We start from the raw sequence: 22,953 nt of genomic DNA, 5'->3' as shown, positions 1-22,953 counted from the left end.
TAAGCCTTCCTACCTACTTTGAAATATTGAAATGAATGTGCAGAAACAGCTAGCATAGTAATGAAAGTTTAATCTTTTGAGGCTATTGTTAGTACAATGTCATTAGTCCTTTAGGGTGTTTGCCAGGATGTTACAAAGTTTATTGTTTTAGTCAAGGGTTGGTATATGGGTAGCTGATATTTCTTAGTTTTAAATGGAGAATTAGAATAAGGTTAGAAGAGTCCTTCCTATGGGCCAGACTTTTACCCAAGTGCTTCATATTTACTCCTTATGGTATCTCTATTAGGTGGTATTATTCTTTCCATTTTACAGCTGAGGACACTGAGATATAAAGAGGTTAAGCAACTTCCCAGGGTCCTATGGTTAGTCAGATATGTAGAGTTGAGACTCAGACCCATGGGGTCTGATTGCCACGCAGGCAACCTTAACGCCGAATTAGCCTGCTACCTGCAAAGATTAAATTGCATGAAGAGGAAGATGAGAAGAAGGAAGGACCAAATTATAGAAGTCTTAAATGCCAGGCTAAGTGATTTTGTGTTTATTTGGCAGACAATGAGAAGCCACTGAAGGCTTTCCTGTGGGCGGGGTGACAGAGTAAGAGCTGGGCTTTAAGGATTTTACACCCGGTACAGCAGGTGAGCTGGTTTAAAGAGAAGGGAGATTAGAGACCATTGCTAGAAGCTGAGAAGCAATGAGCACGTGGGTTTAGAAACCAGGATTAAGATAAGAGCTTGGGAACGCCCATAAGTGGCATGTCAAGGAGGAAGAGACCTAAACACGAGGGTAGAGAAGTGAGACCCAGGCCAGTGAAGTGCCACCTAAAGGAGGTGGTTCAGAAATTGAAAGCCATGGAGGCTGGAGAGGACTGGAACAAAACAAAGGCGAGTGGGTTGTTACTGCGCACCCCCCATGAGACTGGAATTGTGCTGGAGGACAGTCCATGTTAGGATGCACTGCGCTAGTGATTCTGCTCCTTGTGAGTGAGGTCCCCGTGGGCACGCTTTTCAGTTGTTCTAAATCCTGGCTGTTTCTTCTGTAATATGGTGACATAAGACCTTTCTTTGTCAACATGCCCTGGACTCTTTCCTGCTGTAAGATCTGTAATTCCAGGGTTCAAGTTGTGAATTCCTTGATCGCCTACTTGTAGGTAGATAAGCTGTTGTAAAGGTTTGGCTGGTGATTCAGTTGCCATTTTAGGCAATGCAGAATGAAACGTGTGTCCTGTAGATATAATGACAGGAGTCATGTATATTTCCTGTTAAAATTGCCAGTAGTATTGTAGTGATAGTGGTAGTAAGTGGAAGACTAAGACTGAAAACAGTATAGGACTGAAAACGTGTAGGGAATTTACAAGGCAACCGCAAATACTCCCTAGAATGTGAGGGACATTTTTCTCAAAGCCGCTTACTTTCCGGAGAGAATCTGACTAGTTTTTTCAGAGAGTCTTGTTGATTGGAAAATTGAAAAGATCAAGTCTAAAAGACTTTTAGAAGAGATAGCAAGGAACTTAGAATGAACTTCCAGTTCCTCTCAGAAACCCTTTGTGAAGCTCTGACCTTTTCCATTAGTACTTCTCAAACACACAGATCATCTGACGGTCTTGCTAATGCGCAGATTTGGTTCTGTGGATCAAGGGTATGGGGCTGCGATTCTGTATTTCTGTCAAGTTCCCAGATGAGGCCAACACTACAGGTCCACAAATCCCCCTCTGAATAGCAGTATTCTAAAATATATTTTAGGTCTCACAACAGGTAATCATACTTATTTTGAAATTGTGTAACAGTTCTCTCGTCAGACTGTGAGCTCTATTTCCCATGTCTGGCAGCACATACACATAATGAGTGCTGGATATTTATAATCAATTCTTCCGTCAGTGGTTTGTATTATTCAGAGGTATCAATAACTAAATTGTTATGGGTGGATTTTTTTTGTGTGTTTTTGGGTGTTTTTGACTGAGAAATTGAAGCAAATCTGTTCGGGAATAGGCACCAGAATACAATATAAAAGTTTTATCTAAAGTTCAGCAAACATTCACTGTATGACCCATGAGAACATAGGCTCATCCAAAGACTTGTACTTGAATGTTAGTTTTACTAACAATAACAACAACAAAAAACCCTGTAAAGAACCAAACATCTATTACCTGAAGAATTGATAAATAATTGTGGTATAGCCATATGATGGAATACTACTTAATTAGAAAAAGGAATGAATTCCTGGCACAGACAGCAATGTGGACCATTCTTTCAAAAGCATTATACTAATTGAAATAAGCTAGAAATAAAATACTTATTTATGATTCTATTTAAATGAACTTTTAGAAAAAGCAAAAGTAAATTGATAAACCGATCAGGGGTCAGGAACTGGGGAAAAGGGAGTTGGCAGTAAAGAGGAACCTGGGAACTTGGGGGAGGTTGATGAAAATATTTGATACGATTTTGGTGGTGGTTATGGCTAAGACTCCTCACATTGTACACCTAGCAGTGAATTTTATTATGTAAAAAAATTTATCTCAAAGTTAATTCAAACAGCCACAATCATTAACTTGCTAAGATCTAATATTCCTTGAAGGTATCTTATCGGTGGGTATTAATATAATGAAATAAAGAAAGTTTCCACTCTGGGAGAGAAATGGGTCTCTGGGAGAAAATATGAATAAACAGTAGGAATACAAGAAGTTTCCATAAAAGCTTCTTTGTGTATGTTCAATGTAGCTGAATCTGAAGGGAGAGATCTTGAAAACAGGAACTTCAGTTCATTTATTTTTAGCATCCGGTATAGTATGCTGTTTGCTGAATGATTTTAGTGTGCCCACTGTGCTATTAAAAAACAAAATTTTGCTGAAAAATCATTTCTATGCTTTTTATATTCGTTGCAGTGAGCACACTCAATTATCAGGGGAGCATTCAGTCATCTGCTTTGGCAGTGATGGCTTAGCTTTAATTAGGTAAAAAGATCTGTCTACATATGCTAAGAATGCAATCTGGCAAAAGTACTGACTTTCTTGAAAGACTGAAAGAGAAAAGCACGCGCGTGTGTACATGTATGTGTGTACAACTAGCTGCCTGTTGTTGTGTTAGCCAAAGAATTAGGGGAAGAGGAGAGAAAGTTAATTATACATGTTCTCCTTTTGCCATGTAGAAAAAAAAAAAAATCAGCCAGAATGTGAGGCAACTGGGTGGCTCAGCCAGTTGGGCATCTGACTTCGGCTCAGGTCATGATCTCAGGGTTCATGGGTTTGAGCCCCACGTCGGGCTCTGTGCTGACAGCTGAGAGCCGAGAGCCTGCTTCGGATTCTGTGTCTCCCTCTCTCTCTGACCCTCCCCTCCTCCCTCCCTCCCTCCCTCTCTCTGTCTCTGTCTCTCTCTCAGAAATAAATAAAACATTAAAAAAAACTAAAAAAAAAAATCAGCCAGAATGTTTACAAGTGGTCCAATTTGTTGAAACTAGGCGGGGGGGGCGGAGAGGGTACATAAATCAAATTATAATTTTCTATTTATTCGATAATGTCAGATTTTTTCCTCCCTTAATTTGTATGAAATAGTAGTAGTTCAACATTTTCAGATTTAATACGGCTTTTTCAGGCATAATATGGCATATTAATTTTGGATATGCTACTCTTTATTCTTTAATTATGGCTTGTTGAGAATTTTCAGGTCCTTCTGGCAGAAATCCCATTAAGACTACTGAGTCTTTAAAATTTATCTTTGTAAATTATGAAGTGAACATTTTTTCATATTATAACATTTCTAAGTTAGTGTATTTTAATGTATACATTTAATGTGTATCATTCCCTTGTTTTACTTTAAAAAGGGTAATAAGTGAATATAAAGTTAATGATATAGTTAAAAAAAAACAAAAAACAAACCCAGTGGTTATAATTTCCCATAATGTGCAGTTTAAAAGTTTTCCATAATGTACAATTAAGCTCAGATCTGGGTTTGAATTCTGGCCGTTGCTCTGGTAATTAAGCATCTGTAGCATGGGGATGATAGATAATTATTTGCTTTCATTATCATGTATGAAAAGGGCTGAGTGTACTGCTGGGCATTTAGGAAGTACTTAATCTGTGCTATGGTTTACATGGTCAACACCAAAGATCCATGTTTTTTATATGTTCATGAGGTATTCTTTGTATGTTCACGAGGCTACCAGACACATTTGGATCGTCCGATTAGTAATAAGGACCACACTTAAAGGAACAGTAAATGAGTTAGAGGACTGAGCCCTTTGCATAGGTCACTGTAGGGTCTTGATTGTCTATGTTAAGCCTTGGACTACATTGAGATGGCTGGGACTAGGAAGCTTAAGGGGACCTATGGAGCCAGACCAAAAATTCTAGATATGAATGCATAGCTCGAGCTGGAGCTAATGCTCACATGGCCATGTGATTACAGAAAACGGTCCTAAACTGAGCAATAAATATAAAGAGGAAGGCAGGCATGATATATGAACTGTTGCCCAAGTTCAGACAGGCTTGGGTGTGTCAGTGTGAGCTGAGGACCGGTGGAGACCTAAATGGAGAAAGAACTCTCTGAGGGCTGAATGGACACAGGCTGCCAGCTGGACCACTTGGTAAAGCTGTGGAGGTGAGCCAGGAATAGGGGCACCTGGCCAAGGGAAAAGTTGTGGCTGAAATCCTGCCCGCGCCAAGCTATGTGCTCACAGGGCTGTGGGGAGTCAGAGAGGATATCCTTTTCTAATATGTACAAAGATGTAGGTTGTTGGGTATTACTGTTGAGTAGCAGTGCGTGCAGTTTGAGGCAAGACCAAGCCTCAACAGGCCATCTGTCAGTCACTGAGGCAGCGGAGAGCATAAGGGAATACAGTGAATGAGGGCACGGTTTCAGATCCAAGTTACTAAAAAACTGGAAGTTAGGCTGCGGAGTTGCTGGGGTGGCAGAGAGAGAGGAGAATGCAGACTTTGAAAAACAAAGGTATCATTCAGTGACCCGGCAACAGAACTCCGGCCTGGTGAAGGAGATGGCCAAGGTCAGTCTGGAATCAGCCGGAGGCTGACTGAACTTGAGCTGCTACTCTGGAGCTCCTCAGGCTCCCTTTACTTGAGTTGGGGTTGGTCCCAGAGCTTGGGGGTGGTACTGAGGCTATGGAAAGAAGGGCATTAGGAAGAGTGTGCAGCCAGGTGTAGAGGAAATGTCAGAGAGGTGAGGTGGGCTGAGTCTGTGTGCTTAGCATCTGGAAATGTGAACATGAAGGATGTTTCTTTGTGTTTGATATTAAGATACCCACAGGTTTTGTGTGTTTGAATAGAACAATTATTCCAGAATTATTGTTGAACATGCTTCACTCTAGCTGGCTTTTGGTAAAACAAACTCCTTTGGGTTTGAGAAAGCATTTAAAGAGTCNCCGCGAGATCATGACCTAAGCGAAAGTCGGACGCTTAACCGACTAAGCCACCCAGGCGCCCCTGCCTGTCTTTATAAGTAATGCTGTCAAGCTTCCTCTGGGGCTCAGGAAGGTGTTTGGAAACAAGCACCTTCCTGTTCGCTTCTCAGACATACTCGAGTTTGAGAGTCNTAATGCATGTACTGAAATCCAGTAAAATGAGTTGGCAGGAACAAGGTTGGCAGTAATAGGTTTTGTTTTAGCCCAATGTGGTTTCTCTTGATTCTAGCAATCCCTAGAATTTGTACTGCTCATGGAGCTGGTAGGATAGACAAACCAGAGAAATGTGTAATGTTTAGTCTAGTATCAAAAGGATGGGCCTATGCCCATTTATGAAAGCTTACATCAGGAGAGAGGTGGTATACTGCATGGGCCCTGGTCTGGTAGATAAGTAACAAAACTAGAACTCCAAGCTTATCAGCTCAGGGAAGTTACTGAAGAAAACAGAGCTTCAGTTTTCTTTAGAAAACAGTTGTGTTGCTACTTCCTTCACAGGGTGGTTGTGAGGAGTCCATGAGCTAATGCACCTAAAGCATTTATCACCAGTGTTGGCACGTGATGAGCACATGCTGAATACTCCTACCTTAATGATTCTAATGAGCCATTATTCATTGGGCATTTGCCATGTGCTAGGCATTTCTGAAAACGAAACAAAACAAGGCTTCTAGTTATAGGATGTGTAACTACATTCAACAGCTATCTACTTCGCATCTTCTGTGTGACAGGTATTGTTAGAAATGATGGAAAGAAAATGATGGAGAAGACAGACTACCCTGCTCTTCTGGAGCTCCTAGTCTAGTCAGAATAACTCTTGTCATGTCTGTTATAGTCTCTGTATGTCAGTAAACCCATTGTTGTTTTGTTTTGTTTTCTCCATGGTTCTCTTGAGTATACTAGAGCAATGGTTCTCACGCTTCCGTATGCATGAGAATTATAATGGAGGGTGCTCGTTTTAATGTACACTCCTGAGATCCAGAGATTCAGATTAAGCAGGAGCTCAGGAATAGGTACATTAACAAGACCCCATCTGGGGCTGACCCTTGGGTCTGCCAAGATCACTTTGGGACATGCTGCCCTTGAGATTTTTCCCTTTCATGAATATCTGAATTTACCCTTGGGGAGCTTTAGCCGCCAAAGGAGCGCTGCCAGGCAGTCATAGATTACAATTCTCTTTTGGGTTCCCTCATGCTTTTTGTCTTGAGAGACCAGATGACCCAGGAATAGAACTGCGAGGAAGAAATGCTCAGACCTTAAGTCTATTTCTGTCTCTTAAACTGTGTGACCTAGAACAACCAACCTCAGAAACTTTTGGTTTCCTCATTCCTTAGGAAGGTCATACTTGTGCACCATTTATCAAGCTTGGTTTGAGCCTTAAGTGAAGGAAGGGGCATAAAAGCATTTAATGAAATAAGATGACAAGACAGACTATCCACACAAATAAGATAAACTTGTTAAGGGAGGGGTCCCTGGGTGGCTCAGTCGGTTAAGGGACTGACTCTTGATTTCGGCTCAGGTCATGATCTCCCAGTTTTGTGATTTTTGAGCCCCACAGTGGGCTCTGTGCTGACAGTGTGGAGCCTGCCTGGGATTCTTTCTCTCCTCTCTCTCTGCCCTTCCCCACTTGTGCTGTGTCTCTTTTTTTTTGTCTCAAAATAAATAAACATTAAAAAATTTAAAAAGAAACTGTTGCCAAGATTGTACTCTCCTCCATATACGTAGATTAGTCATATATTTATCATAATTTACGAAGAAATAGACATTTGCTATCTGCCAACAATTCCTATTCTTCTTGATATCCTCTACGTACACTTGAGATAAATAATTACTTTATGACCTAAATTTTGTAAAAAATGTTATAGGAACCCTGGTCTTGGGAACAGATGCAGCCAAGAAGCTGAGTCTGTCATGTTTAATGTCAAGACCTTGAAACTGTTTGTTTTGGTAATTGAAGCTATACTGAGGGTTTGCTTTTTTCTTTCTTTCTTTCTTTGCCTTAAAGCAGGCAGGTTTATATGTTAAATATGTTTTTATGTTCTGACTGGTTTTCTGTTAACATCTTTTGCTCAAAGCAAAGTGATCATTCCATTTATAGAATTTCAATTAGGAAATTTGTTTATTTAGGGAAGCTTTTTTTCTACAAATACGCAGAGGAACTCTAGATGTTTATCACAAGGATATCCTGGCTGGCTCAGTCTACTCTGCAACTTGAATATGCTTTGAATTGCGCATGAAATAGTTTTTCTCAGCTGGTGTATGCAGTGGCTCTTCAAGAGTAGTTTCATTTTACGTTTTAAAGGAAGACATGGTCTCCTATCCTTCTGGGTTTTCAGATAAAACACATATTAGTGAATGAAAAACAACAAAATCTTGCTTACTTATACTCCTGTGTTTTGTAAAATAATATATAAATTTCCCAAAGAATGCATTTTGGGGGAACAGAGAAGCAAATTGAATTGTAAGTGCTGAGTTTCTTCTCTAGACCTTCCTATACTGTTTTATCTTACATGTAAAGAGCTTTCTAAGGAGTTGCTGATACTGGTAATTGTATCCATGTTGGATATTTGCATAAATGATGTTATTTTGGGTGGAGCCTTAAATAATTGAGCATTTAAGCAGATTGTTTGGTGACTATATTGGCCCATAGTCGCCTGCCAGGATAGTCTGAAGCCTAATATCAGTAATTTCTAAAACTATTTCAGTTCAAGCCTAACTGGTGGATTCTAGAACTCCCAGATTTGCCAGACAACCCTGATGTCTGACACCATCAGCATGTACAACAAAAAAGGGTTAATTACAGTGTAATTTTAAGGGAGTCACAGAATATGTAAACACAGTAAAACCTTGGTTTGTGAGCATAATTTGTTTCTGAAACATGCTTGTCATCCAAAGCACTTGTATATCAAAGTGAATTTCGAGAACCATTGGCTCTGTTGTGATCATATGACATTAGGTGTCACATACTACTTGTATCGCAAGACATCCCTCATTTATCAAGTTAAAATTTATCAGAAATGTTTGCTTGCCTTGAGCAACACTGGCAGAACAAGTTACTCACAATCCAAGGTTTTACTGTAATTCCATTGTGTTCTTTAGAGTCTTAATTTGTCTTATATTCATGTTTGGGTAATAAGGTAATAGCTGCATGAGGGGTGAAAAAAGCATTTTGCTGAGGTTCTGTCAATCAAAGGGATGAGACAAGCCAAGTCCATATCAGTTCCCTGTCAGCACTGATAGGCCTGTATCTTGTCATCATGAAGCATTGCTGCACATATGAAGGGTTTCATATGGTCACCTCTCACCTACCTGATGAGTTGCCTTTTAGCACCCAGCTGGACCCCAGTTTGGCCTTTCTCAATTCACCCAGTACAGGGGGAAGAAGGAAGGCTAATATTGTTGAACAAGTATAAGGGCCAAGTAGAGACTTTTACTGACAATCTCAAACCTTAGTGTTCTCTGTCACTTGGATTTTACCCAGTATTCCTCAGGAAACATAGAACCATCTCTCCCCCACCCCTCTTTTTAACCTACTAATAATCCTGCAATGTATTTCTTGCTTTTTACCAGGAAGAATTTAAGATGATTTTTAAAATAACCCACAGTACATCAAGATAGCATATATTACAAGTGGGTGAGGAAGACACAACAAAGTGGAAAGAGAGGCACGGGCGTGCGGGGATGGGTGCAGCAGGTCGATGTGTGCTTTACATGCTTTACTGCCATTGCCATGAGAGGACGTGGGACTTACTACAAAAGCCACATGTAACTGCATCCTTCCATCAGGCCAGTAAGAAGCTGGTGTGGGCTGCATCAGGATAGGCCAGGTCTTACGCTGGCTTTCTCTAAACCCATGCATATGACTACTTAGAAAAAGTATAGCTGATGCTAGTTTTAAAAAGCCAACAATAGTTAAATACACAAACTTGCCCATATATTTTTGTGTCTAGGTTGTGCCAGACACTCATCTCTTTGGGTAATCTACCTAATAGCTCAAAGAGGTAGGCTGTGTGCTCTCACCTGTAAACAGGTGAAGATACTCGGGTTGGAAGAGGTAAACTTACTTACCTAAGGCCCCCCAAGCCAGGAATTATGGGGAATTGGGCCGTAATTCATGTGTTCTGATTGCCAACCAGTTTGACTCTTCATGGGGACTATGTATGCTAAGAAGTATGTGTAAAGTTTGTTACTGAACTCCTCTATTTGCTTTCTCCTTACGCAGGCATTTCTAACTAACCTGTAGTAATGGCATGTGGGGGTGGCAGGTACCTGATTAGCAGTGAGAAGCAGCAGCTGTCACCAAGGGAGGCGGACCCAGCAGTCTCCTTTGGATAAGGACCACTTAGCAAACAGTCTCATAGCCTCAATAGCTCCAGAGGAGCCCAGCACAATTATGACATTGGTTAAGATGATACCACATTATCAAGGAATGCTTAAATTATATTTATTATATTCTACTTATGAAGGCAAAGGATTGCTTTACTTTAAGAGTTCCATTTGGACTTAATTTACTGTTAAAAGGGAGACAGCATATTATCTACAAATTTTTCTACCCAGACTCCCCATGTCTACACTGCATTGCCCCGATGAAGATTAATAGATCTGAACCGGAGTGGGAGGAGTGGTACATGCAATTGTCTAAATGAACCAGAAACTGGATAAGAGAGGCAAAGAGCTAGCACACTTGTTTAAAGCCCCAAGCATTGAAATCTATTATAAGAACCATATAATATATTAAATTTGTCTTTTCCATTTAATTGCATGTGGAAATGAGAACTTATTTCTGTGAAGTAAAAGTGAGAATGAAATAGGTTTAGGTTTTTTGAAAATCTACATTCTATAAAGGATTTTTAAAAATCATAGAGGATTGTGTCCAGGTTTTTGTTGATCTACAAATATACAATGGACCACACAGTTGATGTAGTGCAAAAATAAGCAAGAAATTAGCTGAATGTACCTGTGCGAGGGTACTGAAAAATCAAATGGGTGCATCTAACAGTATATAAAAGTTGGAGATGTGGGAAATATTTTTAGTGGCCTCCCCCCCCGTTTTTAAAAATTACAAAAAGAACTTGTAAAAATTACAGTGTATAGCATTTAAAAGTCATTTTGAGAGGCACTTGGATGGCTCAATTGGTTAAGCATCTGTCCTAGGCTCAGGTCGTGATCTCATGAGTCTGTGCCAACAGCTCAGAGCCTGGATGTGTCTCCCTCTCTTTCTGCCCTCCCCCAGTTGTGCTCTGTCACTGTCTCTGTCTCTCTCAAAAAACATCATTTTGAGCTCTGAGGAAATGCAATGTTTGTTTACATCTTAAAGCATATATTCACTTTCTATTGAGCGAGTGGAAGTAGATATTTTTGCATGTTTCTGAAAACAAGTTTTGGGTATGAAACAGCTGTGTAAAATTTTGTTATGAATGAATGTTTTTCTTGTTTAACATGAGAAAGTAGTAATGGCAGCTGCTAGCTTGGAAACCATGGTACTGTTGATAGGCTTACACACCATGTTGTATTGACTAAAGGCTGAGGAGAAACAGAAAATACTCTTTTTCTGCAAATTTAATAAATATTTCCAAAAATAATAGACCTACCTCATTTTCTTCTCTTCTTCCCTGTCTATGTATTTATTCATTAATGCTTATTTTGGGCTGTCGTGTGAACCCATCTATATAACAAATGGTAATGCTTTTTCTTTGGACTTCATTTCCTGTGTTTCAGGTGGGCCAGCCATGAGAGGGTACCTTGTGGCCATATTCCTGAGTGCTGTCTTTCTCTATTATGTGCTGCATTGTATATTATGGGGAACAAATGCCTATTGGTAAGTTTCATTTTTGCTCCTTAAAAAGAATTCCCGGGGCACGTAGGTAGGTGGCTGTCGATTGAGTGTCCCACTCTCGATTTTGGCTCAGGTCATGACCCTGGGGTCGTTAGATCAAGCCCCACGTTGGGCTCTGCACTGAGCATCGAGCCTGCTTAAGATTCTCTCTCCTTTCCTCTGCCCTTCTCCCCTACTCATGCACATGCGTGCGTGCTCTCTCTCTCTCTCTCTAATAAAAAAATAAAAATAAATAAAAATGATTCCTAAACTAGTCTTTGACACCGTCACACAAACGATGTTAGAGGGGCCTATAAAAAATAACTCTTCAGCATTCTGAGCCTTTTTTAGCTTTCCATGATAAATTGGCGTTTTCCTATTCCAGTGTCTTGTACGTTGTAGCTCTAACAGTTTGAAAACTGATAAAACAGCACCTATTATTGACATTAGTGAAGCAGTGATGTTGACTGTTTCTGGGACATAACACTCTTTATATAAGATTTCATCTCCTTGAATTGATGGAGTAATTCTTCGACTCAGTGGTTCTTGACTGTTGAGCCTAAAATGCTTGGATAAGAGGTTAATGATTAAAATTTAGACACTGCATATGGGTTTTTTGTTTGTTTGTTTAAAAATATTTGATGAATGATGATCCACAGTATGAAACCACTTTGACTTGAAATATCCCATATAAAACTTTGAGGAGGCATAGGTAGTTTGATTGCAGAGAAAACTTATAAGCTTTTCATTCTTTTCTCTATTCTCAGTGCTTTGGCTAGGAATAAAATTTTGATGACCTTTAAATCCTCAGTGGATGGTAGTATATGATCTCAAAATAAATCATATGACAGTTTCCTATCGTAGATGGAATATTCGTACTCTTTGCCAGTTTTCCAATTAGACATTTTAGATCATGTTTCTGGGTGCTTTTTCCCCCCACTAGATAAAAAAAAAGTTCATGCTTCTGAATTTATTTCACCACTGGTTGATTGAAAAATTACTATAATGCTATTCATGGAAGGAAGTTTGGCAGATGGTCACTAGAAAAATCCAATGCCAGGTGGGTGGGTTTGGCCCGAAGTTTCTAGGCTTTGGACTTAAATACTGAACTAGATGTCTTAGAAGTCTGATTATACATCACATGAGGGTTAAACCACAGTGTTCTCTCCTTCCAATTTTGCCATATCCTGTCTCTGTACCACACTTAGTAATGGAAGAAAAGAACAGAGAAAGCAAGGAGTTTGCTAGATGGCTACTTACCTACAAATCCTATTGTGTGTCGCAGGGAAAATGATAAAGAGGACAATGCAAAGAGTCTGAATTCTGCAGTCTTTTGTCCTGCAGGTTTGAGAGTTTTTATGACCCTCCTAAGCTAACCCATAATTCTAGCTAGTCACAGAAAGCACTGTGGGAAATTACCTCAGGTGGATTTTGTGCTGTGAACTTGCTTCCTTAAAAATTATCTGACAGGTAACTTTTTTAAGCCACCCAAAGGATGTCTTCAGAATATCCTAAAAGTTTTTCTGTTCCGATAACCTTAGAAACCAGGTAATATCTTTTACTTCATTTTGTCCTCTGAATGTAACTTGTTTTTTATGGCCTAATGTGCTGATCCACCATATTTATGTACCTTCCTCACATATAAATCAAGAGTTTCTTGCCATGTATGGTATTCACAAAAGATGTTTCTCTAATAAGGACTTTACTAGCTTCATAGTTTAGAAACTTAGCAGTTCTGGGGCCTCTGGGTGGCTCAGTTGGCTAAGTGTCTTACTTCAGCTCAGGTCATGATCTCACGGTTCATGAGTTCAAGCTCTGCATCAGATTCTGGGCTGACAGCTCAGAGTCTGGAGCTTGTTTCAGATTCTGTGTCTCCCTCTCTCTGCCCCACCCCCACTTATGTACATGCTGTCTCTCCCCACCCCCGTCAAAACTATTAAAAATAAAAAAGAAACCTAGAAGTTCTAACTATGGGTATTTTAAAAATATTGAGACTATTTCTTTTAGTTTGTGTCCTGTGATTATAGAAGAACATTGATTCCTTTTTTAGATTAAGTCTTTACATAATTGATCATTAATATGTTCTTCTGTTAAGCAGTTACGAAGCTGGCTAGATCTGGGTCTTGCCACTCTGGCCCCTTCATTTACTTTTGTTGTCCTGCTCTGTCTTGTTTCACAATACCCTTTTAAATTGTGGAGACAAACACTCCATTCAGGAGACCCAGAAGGGCCTAACCTGTGCCAAGAATAGAGGAGAGTTAGATAGGACTCTGAATGGTGTGATTTGTGGAGTCCAGATCACAAGCCGCATCTGTTGATCTGCAGGTCCGTGCTTCTGCGGTAGGTGTTCCCGGCTGTAGCATGGAGGACCTGGAGAGCCATGTGCACTGGAGTGTGTTGGGTTTGGCAGGCTTTCGGGACGCTTCTAAAAAGTCAGCCTGCTTGTGGCTTCCATGAGGTGGTGACCCCCAGCCCTTCTTGAAGGGGCCCTTGTTCACTGCTCATTGAATCACTTCCAGGTTGTTTGTCACCTCAGCCTTTTTCACTCTCTGGCCTTGTATCCATGCATCCTCAAATAAGTGAAAGGTACTGGAGAAAGCACAGTCATCCCTCAAGGGCTTCTGTGAGGATTTTTAATTCCACGCCTGATAAGTCTTTCAGCGTGGCTCCAAGTGGATTCCCAGGGCATTTGCTTTCCTTTGGGCGGGCTGCCTGGTTCTGGTTTCTGACTGACCCTATTTTTGTCTCCTAGGGTGCCACCTGTGGAAATGAAGCGGAGAAATAAGATCCAGCCTTGTTTATCGAAGCCAGCTTTTGCCTCTCTCCTGAGGTAAAAATATAAAAGAAATCGTGACCTACAAAATGTTTAAAATGTGTTTGTAATCACTTTTCACACTTGGTTACTTTTCTTCATATGAATCTTAGCAATATAATGTAGACACTCTATATTTAAGGAAGAGCTTGAATATCCCATCTCTTTATGTGCTTTTAGTCAGAGCTCTGTATATATTTTCAGAAAAGGTATTGAAGAACTCAGACCAGTTATTCTTTTTACACAGGTGAGATTAGAGAGGTCTATTTGTATTTGATCCTAAAAAGTGAACTAGTCTTCAGGGCTTTAATTTCTCCCCTTGTTGTTCCCACATTGTTTTTTACCCTTATGATTTTGTAGCTTTCCTCCCTTGCCTCTAGGTTAAACTTTAGGATGAGAAATTTTTCCTGACTTTGAATGACTTTCAGTGAACTACTTGGAATGTAAATAAAAATCTTTATATGGTGGTCAGGACTTGCAGAATAACCACAACTTTGACAGATTGCTGGTCAAAATGTTTCTAGAGAAATAGAAATAAATGACAGTCTGGTCATGTTTAACTGTGTAAAACAGGCTTTTCAATATTTTATCCATTAAGGATCAAAAATTTATATATTAAATTTTCTTTTAATTGTGTTACTGCACCTTTCCATTACTGGTTTTTAACCGTTTAGAACTATACATCCTTTTAAGATCAACTGTCTAGGAAATTGCAGATATATAAAATATTTCTGCATATGATTACAGATATGCCATGGCTACTTACAATCTTTCCAGTTAGGATTACTGCAAAACTAGAAGAGTAGTTTTAGACATTTTTAATCCCGACTCCATAGTAAGAAATCCATTTTACCTTGGAATCCAGTATACACTGGGTATAAATAGACGTTTTACTTTGGAACCCAGCATGTATAAATAAGGCTGGGCCCCTGAGAATGCTGTCACTCTCGTAACTAAATCTGGGGTACAGATCATGTGTCACGCAAGAAGGGTCTGTTTCCTTAGTCTGAACATGGTGTGAATTCTTAGCTCAGCTCTGGAGACCTTAAGCTCCTGTGACTTCAGGTGTAGTGGCTCCTGAGTGGCCACTATGAATGAAACTGAAGCCAGAATGAAACTGAATTTATTTCGCCCCTAGTCTGCTGTTTATTTCCATTTTGTCATGCGGCCCCTGAAACCCCAGGGCACTCTGATCTGCACCTGCAATTTTTAGACTAACAAAAGGCAAAACTGATATGACCAGAAAAATGGGGCCAAGTGTGGGGGATGGGGTAAGATGGAGTTCGACTTGTTCCTTCTCTTGCATTAAAAGTATTTTGATTTTCTTTTTTCTACATTTTCTGGTTTCTACAATTTCATGGAACATTACTGGTTCCATGAAGAAGTAATACGGAGTTGAAATTCATTCAATCATTTATTAACCATAGGCAATCTGCTTACTCTGTGCTGGGTGCTAAAAGTGAGGGGAAAAGACAGAGGAACGTCCCACTCTCAGCAAATTTTCTCTTGTCTGAGAGAAGACCTGAGTAGGGGCAGCGGGGCATAGCTCAGGACGGAACAGGCAATAAGAAGTCCACGTCCATAGTTGTTCTTGAGTAAGTCTTAATGCTGTCAGGAAAGAGTTTAATCCTAGGTGCATCTAACTTTTATTCTATTTTTATTTTCACAGCTGACACCACTTCATGCATTTGGTACTTTTTAATTGGGGAGTAGCTTAGGATTCATGCTTTTATTTTCTTTGTTACCTCCTTTTTCTCTTCTTGTATATGGCTAACATTTTCTCATTTGGTATTGGTTTGTTTTTAAATTTTGATAACCACCCCCCCACCCCCACCCCGAGCCTCTAGAGTTGTAACATAACTTTGGTTCCACAACCTAGGTAGGGTTTCCATTCTGGTTTCGTAGTTCGATTGCACATTCCATTATCTATTTTATTTAAATAGCATTTAAGGTGACTTTTAAATAATTTTATTTTTTAAAGTGTATTTATTTTGAGAAAGAGCAAGAGACTGAGTGGAGGAGGGGCAGAGAGACAGAGAGAGAGAGACTCTCAAGCAGGCTCTGTGCTGCCAGCTCAGAGCCCAACTCAGGGGCTCAATCTCATGGACTGCGAGTCCATGACCTGCTGAAATCAAGAGTATGATGCTTAACCAACTGAGCCAACAAGCTGCCCCAAAGAATTTTAATATTAAAACATAAAACAATAAGTTAGCATAGAAGTCAATAAAAAGATAAAGAACTTCAAAAATAGTTACACAATCATATATAGTCCGTATATCATGAGTATTACACTGCAGTTGTCTTCAGTTGTGATATTAGAATGCTGCATATATAGCACTCTCCACAATAGCTAAAACATGGAAAGAGCCTAAGTGTCCATCAACAGATGAATGGATCAATAAGATGTGGTTTATCTATACCATGGAATACTCCATGGCAATGAGAAAGAATGAAATCTGGCCATGTGTAGCAACATGGATGGACCTTGAGGGTGTTATGCTGAGTGAAATAAGTCAGGCAGAGAAGGACAAATATCATATGTTTGCACATATAGGAGGATTAGGAGGAACTTGACGGAGGAATAAGGGGGAGAAGAAGGGCGGAAATGGTGGGGGAAAGGGAGAGAGGCAAACCATGAGAGACTCTTGAATGCTGACAAAAACTGAGGACTGATGGATGTGGGGGGGAGGGGGGGATGGGCATGGAGGAGGGCACTTGTGGGGATGAGCACTGAGTGTTTTGTGGGAAATAAATTTACAAAAAAATATTTTTAAAAAAAAAAAAAAAAAAGAATGCTGCATATAATGTAGGCATTTGGGAGGAATCCTTTTTCCTTTTCTTGCAGGTTTCATCAGTTTCACCCTTTTCTGTGTGCAGCTGATTTTAAAAAGACTGCTTCCTTGTATGGTGGTGATAAGTTTGATTTGCCCTATGGGATAAGAACATCAGGTCAGTAATCTTATTCTTACCCAGCCCTATTAATAGGAGTGGTGTTTGTTTGATGTGAACCACATGTTTATATAATCTTAAGGCCTTTTCATCTTTCTGCTTCATAATGATTCCTTTTTCTTAAAAAATGTTTTTTATTTCTGAGAGAGAGAGAGCAAGCGAGAGAGAGCAAGTGAGCAGGGGAGGGTCAGAGAGAGAGGGAGACACAGAATCTGAAGCAGGCTCCAGGCTCTGAGCTAGTTGTCAGCACAGAGCCCGACACGGGGCTGGAGCTCACGAACCGTGACATCATGACCTGAGCCGAAGTCGGACGCTTAACCGACTGAGCCACCCAGGCACCCCCATAATAATTCCTAAAGGAAATGATTTGGCGATGGGATGAAGAAAATTAAATTTTAATACAGAAATCCCTACTGCTTCTTAAGGTAGGGTGGAATTCTAGAATGAAATGGGAAGTTTTTTTGGTTGCTCTTCTGCTCTTTACTTTTGTTTAGCTACAATAGTATTCGTGAGTTCTGATGCCTTATTTTATTCCACTATTGAATTAGCATCATAACCCAGTGGGTTAACTTCCTCCCTGTCTCCCTTTTGGCATTTTTACCTCTGAGTTTTATTTTATTCCATCAATTTAAGTTATAGCTCCTTGATTAGCCTTTTAACCAGTGGGTATTTTGCTAAATTGAAAGAGAAATTACTCTATTTACTAATGACAAAACAGTTTTCACTCCACTTATTGACAACTAATTGGCTTTAAGCAGCTTTAGGTTGTAGATTTTTGAGAGACCCTGAAAGCCCAGGAGGTGACAACAACTTAGTTATTCTGAGTCATATTTTTATATCAGCAGATCCTGCTTTCTGTGTGTGTTGTATGTATGTGTGTGTGTAGGTTTTAAAAATGTACGGCAGAGAATCTGATAATTTCATACATTTAAATTTGTTGAATATTGGTTTCTATACTAATGTCAGTTTGAAAGGCTAAATTCTACACTAATATCATCTGATGTTGGTATTTTTTGGATTACTTTCTTAGTTATTTTCAGATTAAGCACCTTTTTCTTCCCCCTAGAGTTTTCAGGAAGTGTCCTTAGAGCATTTTTGAGTGGACTTATTGAGTAGTGCCTGCTAACTGCAGTTGTATCGTTAATTTCCACCATGGAATAAATTCATGTGGACTTACCAGTTTGAAATGGGTTTGGGGGAGGGATGGGGACAGGTTACTTACTAGATACCTAAGAAACCATCATTCCTTTTATTTATAATACTCCATTTGTTTTCTAGCGGAATATTTTCGACTTGCTCTTTCAAAACTACAGAGTTGTGATCTCTTTGATGAGTCTGACAAGTGAGTTTATTTCCTTGCTTTGATTTGACTTTTAGTTTTAGCTAAGGTGGTTCAAAATATGTACCCCAATGTCAAATGTCTTCACTCAAGAAAATTCCATAGTAGTTGTGCATGACTAAAACATCTAGTAGTTATTTCCATGACCCTTCAAATAAACAAATTACAAGATTAATTTAGAAGCGACAAATCTGGTTGCCTCAAAAGTTTGCAGGGAGTCTCATGATGAGCAATGCTAGTCCCAGGTCAAGACATTTTAACCCACATTCTCCTCTCCTAACTTGTACTGGAGAATTAATTTGTAGCCCCTGTTTATCAGCTCCCCGCCCCCTCCACAGGCTTCCTCCTGTACCTTCCCATATATCTTCTGACTGCTCATCAGGATCCTCTTTGTTTCACTTGAATATTGGATTTCAGAAGCCGCTCTCTTCCTTCTATTTAGACTTCTGCTGGAGGGGCGCCTGGGTGGCTCAGTTGGTTAAGCATCCAACTTCGGCTCAGGTCATCATTTCACAGTTCGTGGGTTCGCGCCCCACGTTGGGCTCTGTGCTGACAGCTGGCTCAGAGCCTGGAGCCTGTTTCAGATTCTGTGTCTCCCTCTCTCTCTGACCCTCCCCTGCTCTTGTGCTCTCTCTCTCTTTCTCTCTCTCTGGCTCTCCCTCTCTCTCAGAAATAAATAAAAAACATTAAAAATAAATAGACTTCTACTGGAAGAAAGCAGTTTGTTGAGATAATACTTTTTCTGCCTACAAAAGGTAATTTCTTTGGTAGAAAATTCTGGTGTCAAGTTAACCCTCTAGGAATGAAATTGCTGATGATCAACTCCTTAGCAGAGACACTTATTCCTACAGTGGTAGACTTTCTGTACAGATTCTTCAGCTACCCTTTAGGATTGGGCCAGTGGTCCATTGGGACAGAATAGGCAGCCTGCAGAGGTCAGCCCTCCATTAAAAAGCAAAATGACAGAATTTTCCCTCTTGCCCATGAGGACAGAAGTGTATTTAGCAGACACCTAACACCTAAATGAGAGTAGTAGATAGAGATGTGAAAATGGAACTAGAATGTAGAGAACACAGCTGGAGGAGCAATGTTAGATTTTTTCTGAATTTCTCTCCTTTTTCTCTGAGAGTCCAGATGTTCGAAGTGTGATTATGTAATAAATGTTGGCTCATCTCAGCTTGTACTTCCTTGTTATAATTTAAAACTATGCCATCAACTTAGTTTTTGGTTGCATATCAACAGCAACCACGTATGTTCTTTTCTAGCCTAAGTTGTATGTAGCTCTCATGGGTTGAATTTTGTTTTGTGCAGGTATTTGGCATATGTGCAGTATGTCCTGCTCTCTGATTTTTAACACCACCCTGCAAAGTATGCTTGATAATCTTTTTTTTTTTCTTTAACGGAGAAACTAAAACTAGGCAAATATACATAGTTTGTTACAGTAAACTATAAACTATAAACTACAGTAAACTAAAAACTATAGCCAGGATGTGACCCTAGAGAGTTCCATCTAGTGCCCGGAGGTGTGACTTAAGAGTAATAGTGGCTGTACCTTAAATATTTGGAGCAAATATTTATAAGATCCTTGTCCCTGTAAATGTGAGCTACTGCCACGATTCTTGGGTGTGTGTGACTAGATATTTCATTCTTTCCTGGTTTTTATCTTAGAACCAGACTGTACTGTCAGTAGGTGCTTTCAGAAGCCCTTCCCACACAGATCTTCATCATCTGTGTGTGCCTCAGCTAGGCTTGTCCGTCTCTTCTTGCTGACATGGTCTTGCTGTTTCCTTTCCTCCTTCGTCCCTGAGCACGGACCCCACTCCCAACATCAACCCATCTCAGGCTCTTAGCATCACTCATGTTGGAAGACGGGTGAGTGTGGGTGGTGGGGAGGGATGGAAGATCTTGCTGATTGCACAGGAATCCTTTAGTCTGAGGATGTCAAGAGAAGTAGAATAAATGTGCAGTCAGAGAGACGTTTCAGGTACAGAGGGAATGGAAAATCCCCTTGTAGGATCTCCACGGAGTGCACACAAAGAAGCAGTCACACAGTCAGCCTTGCTGAAATGCTTGTTTCCTAGGGACTTGACAAAGAGTATTTGAAAGTAGATAAGAATATACTTGGGACACTATTTGCTATTTGCAAATTAACTTTTGGGATGGGCTCACACATAATAAGTAATTATACCTGTATTTTAAGCAAGTCGTTTGCGTTTATCTGAATGCCACTGNACGCGGGGCTCGAACCCACGAACCGCGAGATCATGACCTAAGCGAAAGTCGGACGCTTAGCCTACTAAGCCACCCAAGCGCCCCTATTTTATTTTTGAAATACTTATTTGAGAGAGCCCATGCACGTGCACATGCACATGGGGGTGGGGGAGAGGAGAGGAGGAGAATACCAAGCAGGCTCTGTGCTGTCAGTGCAGAATTGAGAGCTGGACGCTCAACCAACTGAGCCACCCAAGCGTCCCTGAGCTGAGTATTTTAAATAAACTCCAGAAAGGCAGAATATACTAACCTGCCTTATTGTTGCCTCTGAGTAAACTGTTTGTCTCCTCAGTGACCTTAAACATCTCCCATTTCTCCTCTCCGCCTGGGGGAAAATGCTCTAGAAGAAACAGGTCTGAGAACAGTCTCTTTCTCAGGCAGAGAGTATGAACTGTCCCCAGCTGTGGATTCAGGAGCTGGCCCCCCATGGACCATGAGGAAGTCTTGTTGGCATGAGCCACCCACTCGGTCAGGGGGTCTGTAGGGTTGGGACAGGCTGAGCAGAGAGAGGGGAGCTTTGCTCTTTCCAGTCCCTTCCCACTTGGGCTGCTCTCTTTACTGATCTTATTCCTTCTCTATCCTCTTGGCTTCTTCCAGAGGGTCATTTTGTCACTGTTTGAAACCTGAATTCTTTACAGTTCTACCAGATCTAAGTCCTGCTTTTGTTCAGTTACATTATTCAGTTCATGTGATGCCCTCTGTCGGGAGGGATTGCCCTGTGACTAGGAAAGCTCTAAATAGCAGATGCATTTACAAGAGAGAAGTCTTCCTCTCTCTCACAGGTGTCACATAAACAAAGTCTGCAGGTTAGCATGTGCATTACCCACTTGATGTTATTGATCTTTTTGTTCTTAACAAGGAATGTAACCTTGGGCTTTTCCCTTTATATTGTTGAGATTCTCTCCTGAGCAGCGACCCAGCAGGCAGCAGTGGGGTGAACACCGAGGCACTGTAATTTGCCTAAAGAATCTTGATGACCTAAGCTTGACTATCTCTGCTCTGTTGTGTGGCCTGAGAGCTAGACTCAAAAGCAAAGTGGTGAATCATACAGATTGTCAGGAAGGGTGGAGATCTAGTCCAACCCCCTCACTTGAAAGGTGAGAGAGGTTACGTGGAGGCCTGAAAACTTCGCTCTCAGTACCTCTTTTCACATTTTAACAAGCAGGGAAAAGACAGAAAAGACCCCACAACTGAAGGTCTTAAACTGAGCATCTTCTGAAGAGCTAAGAGGAAGAGAATTCTGGAATTGTGAATTATTTTGGATACATTCTTGAGGATTTCCAGGGCTATAAATCTTGTGCATTATTTAATACAGCTTTCACCTTTGTCCTTAACCTCAAACTATTTCTAACCAGGTGATCTTTCAAACTTTGGCAGGGTTAGACCAAAACCTCTCCAGGCTACAGGCATCAGCTCATTGAAAACACATATATGTTAAAGAGGTTGTTTTTTGTTTTTCTCTCTTTTTTTTTTTTTAAATATTTTTTATTTATTTCTAGGAGAGAGAGAGAGAGAGCGTGAGCAGAGGAGGGTCAGAGAGAGAGGGAGTCACAGACTGAAACAGGCTCCAGGCTCTGAGCTGGCAGTCAGCACAGAGCCCGATGCGGGGCTCGAACCCACGAACCGCGAGATCATGACCCAATCGAAAGTCGGACGCTTAACCGACTAAGCCACCCAGGCGCCCCTGTTTTTCTCTTAAAGATACATGATCACCATAGAATCTTCTCTGGATAGGTCATACAGAAAAACCCATTTTTTTCTGCTCCTCTCTCACCCTGAAAATCAAGCATCATAAAAGTGCTAGCTGATCATCTCTCAATTCTGGCTCTGAGTCAGCAGACCTAACTGTGGCAAAGAGAAAGTCTCAAATGTTGACAAACCACTTTTTTAAACTGAGGTGAAATTCACATAAAATGAACCATTTTAAAATGACCAGTGTCATTTAGTACATTCACAAAATGGTGCGACCACTACTTCTACCTAGTTCCAAAAAGACATTTTTTAAAATGTTGATTTATTTTTGAGAGAGGGAGGAGGAGAGAGTGAGCGTGAGCCCACATGCATGTGCATTATTGGGGAAGGGACAGAGAGGGGGGGACAGGATCTGAAGCAGGTTCTGTGCTGACAGTAGAGAGCCTGATGTGGGGCTTGAACTTATGATCTGAACCAAAATCAAGAGTCAGACACTTAACCGACTGAGCCACCCATGTACTCCCAGACCAGTTTTTAAAATAATTAGAGCAACCCTTTTCATGTTAATTTTCACATTCTACTTTTATGGAAATGCTCAGACTGGCTCTCAGGCCAGGACTTTCCCAGCAGAGGAGTGATCATAAATCAGCCAGCAAAGGAGAGCTTGAAAAACAG

General features: G+C 40.5%; 1 protein-coding gene across 3 annotated transcripts in view; it reads left to right on the top strand.

Moving 5' to 3' along the window:
* The window catches only part of ST3GAL6 (ST3 beta-galactoside alpha-2,3-sialyltransferase 6), a 61,396-nt gene that overhangs the window by 23,224 nt on the left and 15,219 nt on the right, over positions 1-22,953 (top strand). For 2 of the 3 annotated variants that reach the window (XM_077774818.1, XM_077774816.1), the window contains exons 3-6: positions 11,119-11,218; positions 13,968-14,045; positions 16,873-16,976; positions 18,255-18,318. In XM_077774818.1, coding sequence (XP_077630944.1) covers positions 11,130-11,218; positions 13,968-14,045; positions 16,873-16,976; positions 18,255-18,318 — 335 coding nt within the window. In that variant the 5' untranslated portion in view covers positions 11,119-11,129. Of the gene's footprint in view, positions 1-11,118; positions 11,219-13,967; positions 14,046-16,872; positions 16,977-18,254; positions 18,319-22,953 lie in introns of those variants that run through there. The other variant, XM_077774819.1, reaches the window with a different exon arrangement.

Source organism: Crocuta crocuta, unplaced genomic scaffold (genome assembly GCF_008692635.1).
Source record: "Crocuta crocuta isolate KB4526 unplaced genomic scaffold, BGI_CrCroc_1.0 scaffold6, whole genome shotgun sequence".
Classification (NCBI taxonomy): Eukaryota; Metazoa; Chordata; class Mammalia; order Carnivora; family Hyaenidae; genus Crocuta; species Crocuta crocuta.
The sequence above is the reverse complement of the archived record's forward strand: the minus strand, read 5'-3'. Positions and strand labels throughout refer to the sequence as shown.